This window comes from Bombyx mori, chromosome 8 (assembly GCF_030269925.1).
Source record: "Bombyx mori chromosome 8, ASM3026992v2".
NCBI classification, from domain to species: domain Eukaryota; kingdom Metazoa; phylum Arthropoda; class Insecta; order Lepidoptera; family Bombycidae; genus Bombyx; species Bombyx mori.
Genome location: NC_085114.1, coordinates 6302216 through 6308614, shown reverse-complemented (window position 1 = coordinate 6308614; position 6399 = coordinate 6302216). Strand labels below are relative to the sequence as shown.

General features: G+C 34.5%; 1 protein-coding gene across 1 annotated transcript in view; it reads left to right on the top strand.

The window, feature by feature from the left end:
* Positions 1 to 894: 894 nt before the first annotated feature.
* LOC105842447 (G-protein coupled receptor Mth2) overlaps positions 895 to 6399 on the top strand; it is a 92158-nt gene continuing 86653 nt past the window's right edge. The window contains exon 1 of the mRNA XM_012695535.4: positions 895 to 1446. Within this exon, the coding sequence (XP_012550989.1) occupies positions 943 to 1446 (504 nt within the window). The 5' untranslated portion in view covers positions 895 to 942. The remainder of the gene's footprint in view (positions 1447 to 6399) is intronic.

Below are 6399 nucleotides of genomic sequence, written 5' to 3'. Positions count from 1 at the left end.
TCGTATCTAAAAGTTGGTTGTTTTTTTTGTAGGTTTTATTTATTTTATCTAATAGTTGGCAGTAATATTTTGATGTTCATGGGTTTTCTTTATTATATTTCAGAGGCTGAGCAAACAATTGTTCGAACATCGTAAGGCCCGTTTATCTTAAAAGTTTTCAAGTAAGTACCTAAATGTCTGAATAAGATAAAAAAACGAAACAAAAGAACACTGTGAATAAGATCAAAGACATAAAAAGAAATGTAGGTAATATAATTACAACATAAATTAGTTTGAATACGTAGTTTTGTGTTGTTTTTGAAATATTATTTCAATTTTGTGAGTATTTATTTTTTTACTTGCTATTGATTTTAACTATTAATATCTCCAATATGGAACCCCCCTTTCCGGCATTTGGACTCATTTTTATTATATGTATTTCGATTTGAAACTTTATTAAAAGTTGCGTTAGTTACGAATTATTTTATTGCTTAGATGTGTGGACGAGCTCAGAGCCCACCTCGTGTTAAGTGGTTACTAGAGCCCATAAACATTTACAACGCAAATACGCCACCCATCTGGAGATATAAGTTCTAAGGTCTCAGTATAGTTACAACGGCTGCCCCACCCTTCAAGCCGAAACGCATTACTGTTTTACGGCAGAAATAGGCGGGTGGTGGTACCTACCCGTGCGGACTCACATGAGGTCCTACCACTAGTAATAAACTAATGATTAAACTTAACCAACATTAAGTTGAACATAAATACGTATTTCTGTCTGTCGATACTGAATCGCCCCTTATCTAATAAATCATTGTGAGATAAGCTACGAAACACGGAGGAAGGCACGGCGTTGATGTCGAATACGAGTTCCGTAGTAGCGGTTCGTAGCGTTATCGGGAAAGCGCGGGAAAACCTTGCCGACGAGTGAGTGCTTCAGTAGGCTCGCGTACGCCGGCAGATATGGACGGGTCCTCGCGCGCGTTCTTGCTGACACTCGCGATACTCGCGCTGGCAACCGCGAGCGCTCACTTATCTTCGCACGATAACATTCTTAGGATACAACTCTGGGACGCGGAGGGACTGAGCAGAGAGCCCATAACGACTGCGGTCCCTTCACCAGAAACGACGAAACGCCACAAATTGGAAGTGGACCTGGACTCTCTATACAAAGCTATGGTAGAAGAGAGTCACGGAGGTGGTTTCGGGCGCTTCACCAGGCATAAAGTTCGACACAAGAGACGACGGCCCCGGCAGAGCGGGACCGACTTACCCTGGAGATTTCATTCGGGATCGAAAATGATGAACGTTTTAGTTTACGATTACGAGGAGCCGTGGGATGATATCGAACGTAAGGGCGTCGTACAGCCCGCGAACGCGAGTGCAGTGAGTGAGAGTGGCAGTTTGGCAGTGAATGAGGAACGGGATGTGGGGCCGCCGATGACGCTCCGGCAGCCCGCGGACGAGGTAATGAACGAAGACAAACAAGGTGAATGTGACGCCTTTCATCGTTATCGTCGCCTCGAGGTGGTTAATAGCCATTCACTCAACTGATAGCCTACCGGCGATGCCGCAGGGATTTCTATTCAGGCTTCCTTTTCAGAGCACCCCCAGGCGACGATGCGTTGATAAAAGTGAATGCCCTTCATTGTTTTTTAAATATTTTCTCGTCGGCTGCATGTAGATGTTATCGCACCGGACACGGAGCAAAAATATATTTTCAAGGCGAGATTGGCTCTCTAGTGACGTTATCAGTAAATATTTCACGTATAATCTACATAAGTATGCAGGGTATCGATATGTGTGTTTATCAGTCTAATATAGTAATTGTTTTTTCTGATAAGACCTTTGGTGTCTGAATAGAACGAATTCATTGTGTATTTCGTTACTATGTTGTTTTATTATTGTCCATGATACGCAAAATGACCACACTAACTGGTTATTAAATTAATTGAGTATTAAATATTAGCCTACTTAGTAGTAATCTAAGTTGTAAGTAATCTATAATTCATTGATACGGAAACAATCTTGGTAATGTGCTATTTTACGGTATAGTTTTGAGAAGCCACTACGGAGTATTAACCAGTATTCAACGTAAAAGTATTCAGAACGAAGTTAGTTAATGTGCGTGTAAGGAATTCTCCCAAGGAAAACTTAATTAACGGATCGGATTCGTATTTCCGTATGAGAAATTTCCATTACAAATTATGTTCATAGATTGATCGATTTTCAGCAATAAATTTTTTGGTTATGCTGTTCATGTTTGCATTTATTTGTAAATTTATTTCACAGAAACATGGTCTTGAACTTGTTTATAGGCTTATTTATAATAGCAATAGTAATGTCGTTAAACTAGAGTAATAATCATCGGTTCAAAGTCGAGGTCACATTTAAGTACAACCCACAATTTGCTTTATTAAGTACGCCTGAAATATTAAAGTTGAACATGTTTACGATCTAAATCGTTTTTTATCGTAATTAGGTTAATAACTATTACGGTAATACTGAAATATAGTGTCGTTTCGAATAATTATATTTCTCATTCAATGTAAATGTAATTTTTCATGATACAAATTATAAATATTGTATCGCGAACATAATTTATAATGTGGAACATATATTGTGAAAAAAATACGCTTTCTTTTCAAATCTATGTCTAAGACTCTATGTCTATGGCTAAGTCTATGTGATTTAAGAAAAGGTAATTTAGAAAAACAAAAATGGTATGTTAAAAATCAATATTAAAGAGAAACAAATTCTTTTGCTCATTATTTCGTAATACACAATTAGGAATTCAAAGACAAATAATTTTACACGAACTTTATAAATTCAATTTCAGTATGGGTCGAGTAAGGTTTTTGTAGCTCGGAATGAACCGACCGTCATGAGAATTCCGCTCGCCTGAGGGTGGGTACCTGACTTTCCTTTATTATTATTTGATAAACAATCTGAATCGATTTTCCCTTTTGTCAGACATGAAGATATGACTCGGAGAGTGTCAATTTTTTCACTAGCTATCTAATTTTACTTCGGTTCTTAGTAAAAAGTAAAGAAATTGTTAACAATGATAACAGTATTATTGTTTTGATAAATTTTAGAATTACTTAGCAAATATTCTTGAAAGTATGTAATAATTTGGTCAGTCCATAATTGCCCTATTATCGATGTACATTAGATCTGACGGCTTGACGTCCATGGGCCACGGTAATTACTCACCATCAGGTGGGCCGTATGCTCGTCTGCTTACAAGGGCAATAAAAAAAAATTGCAATCGTAAAGGTTTCTTTTATTGCTTTTGCAGGGAGACGAGTTTATTACGCTGATGGTGAGTGGTTATCAATGCTCATGAACGTTAGCAATGCCAGAGGAACAACTAACCTGTGCTGCCTACATTTTTGTTAAAAAGATTAACGTGTTCGATCCCAATTTTAACGATGTGTTTTAGTTATGGTCACAATCGACCGAATTAGTTAATATGTAAGTGGTCTTCGACAAGTAATTTTGCATGTATGTAGAAAGTTTTTAGAAATATTTTAGAAGATAATCAGTTTGCTAAAATCCTGGTATGACGTATTTCTTGGATGCTACCAGAGCACTTGTCATTCAAACGAGTTTTATGAAGCATATTTGGCAGTAAGCAGCTGCGCACAGTCTTGCTCCTTTCTAACTTTGTCGATGTCCATGGGCGATAACTACTTCATATCAGTCAAGATTTTTAGGATACCGGTGTAGTCTTGCAGTCTGCGGTGTAGTCTTTAGCCAGAATTCTATAGCCCATATTATGAAATACCATATTGACTTGGCGAAAGACCGTTCATACACGGAATCAATAATTATATGATGTCCCAAAGTTAAGTGGGCCTATGAAATTTAGAACATTCATCTCTTGAATTGTACGAAGTACGTAGTTAACCAAGTCATTATGAAAGTATAATAGATTTAATCTATTATTTCATTAAATATTTTAAATAGAACATAAACGGCTATACGGTTTTTTCCCCGAAGATCGACTTTTAATTGTCTTACGTTCATTGAAGAGGAAATTCGGGCCGCATTTAGATCTCAAAAACATATTCCCTTGTCTTCGTTGGGTTATGAAATTAGAGCATTTGTTTTTGTACCATATTAACCGCTTTTCTTTACCTAATTACATTAATTTAAATGTTTTTAAAAAGTAGAAAATCCTTCAGAGAGTAAATTAGAGAATAATTATTAAAATCGATCTAAACGCTTTTCAGTTATATTATATGCTAAAATATTTATGTTCATATACACATATGTGACATTCAAATAAATAAAAATCCTTGTTAGCAATTATATCGACAAATTTATATTATAATTTCTTTTATGAAATTAATAAAATCGAGATGAGAAACCAGGTCGAATGAGTGGGGTGGAATCGTTTTAAATATTAATAATCGTTTGTTTTGAGAGCCAGAATTCAGAACAATAATTTATTTTGATAAGGATGTCTTTTTTATATTGGATTGTGTACGTTTTTATTACATGTAGTATGATATAATTTAAAATGTAAAAAGTAAAATGAAGTAAAAAACAACATTTTAAACATAGTTATGGATGGAAGCAGATATGGTTTTGCAGTGGGAATATTTTATCGCTATCCCTCTCGCACATCAGCACCGTAATGGCAGTAGTAACATCATGAACTTTGGTGAGCATCGAGCACCCTTATAATAGTATTATTAATAACATCAAATTTAATTTACTTCTAAATTAGTAATTTCTCAACAAATTTACTAAATAACATATTATATTCTCACAACTAAAAAACTGGCATACATTATTTGCGTCTACAGTCTTATCGAGCCATGACAATCAAATATTACAATAAATATCACAATCAAAGTATCAATCGGCGGTCATGGACAATTATCAAAGAATACCTAATCTAAATATACCGATGTCAATACGAACGGCGCCAACGTCAATAAAGTGTGGTTCGTTAAAATGACAGGCTTATCTATGTAGACTCGTTAACACAGAGTCCTGATTGGCAATCAGCGCACCAGGTCGAGAGCCATCCAGACGATACCAGAATACACCTATACGTAGAAATGCGTTAACTTATTGTTTTATTAATCATCAGGTAACGGCCGTCTGGTGTAGTGGTAAGTGACATGGTCACTACACAAGGGGGTCGCGGGTTCGAATCCCGCCAAGGGAAGATATTTGTATGATAAATATAAATGTCTTTTCCAGGGTTATGGATGTATATTAGATATATGTATGTGTATAATAAAAATCTTACATTTATTTCCGTTATCTGGTACCTGTAACACAAGTTCTTTACGAACTTATCACGGGACCAGTTAACGTGGCGTGATTGTTAGTAAATATTTATTTATTTATTTATTTATCAGGTTAGTTATACTTAAATACCGCTTGGTGATTTTTATTGGGTTTATTGAATTTAAATGAACGAAAGTAAAAACGCGACACGATTACTGTAAAACATTAGCTTCATAGTCCTCTGGGAAAATAAATTAGTTTGTATTTTCTATGTACAAACACTTATTTAGTTTTTTTTTTCATTTTCATTGAATTCTTACATTGGTAGAGGTTGTTAAAATTTAATGTTTACTATTATGTTATAAATATTAATGTGTTTAATTATTATTCAAATTTAGAGTTTACAAAAAAATGTTTTTGTAATTAGGAAAACCCGAATCTACATACAATATTTAAAGTATAATCTATGACAAGTATCAGCAAGGAACTTGCTATGAAATTCAAAATAAGCTAAACTTCATGGATCAATCAAACCATTCCAGTCCACTTATTTAAAACATTTTGCATTAGGATTTGTCAGAGTTGAGTTAACTGACCTAGCCTCAAGTTTATAAGTCTCAGCAAAGAATCCGTACAGACTGATTTATTATTATTATCAAACATTATGTCATGAATCATCATCAAGATGAATTCATGAATCACAAACATACTTAATTGTCTGGGAATGGAAAAAATTGCTTCAAAACGAATGTGTGATCCGTCTACTGGCAAATGTATGATAATTTAAAACATTTACGATGAAGTTTTTAAGTAGGTAATTGATTTGGAAATATGTTTATGTAATTATTAGTTACACGGACACTGTTAAATGTGATTATCCAGATATTAGATAGTATTACTTCTATTCTTCTACTGAACTGATACAATACGGTGATAGTAGTAGATCTCGCTTATTAACATGTTAATGTAATATAATAGATCTACAAATATACGCATGTACTATACCTACTTATTTATTCGATGAATTTTGTACCTAATTTGTTAAATCGTCTTTTCGCATTAAAAGTGCACAATTTCCAAAAATATTCGAAAGTTTGTTTATATGCGGAATCATTTGGTATCACCAGTGTTTTTCTAATAAATACTATCAAAAGAGCGTAGTTTAGTTTT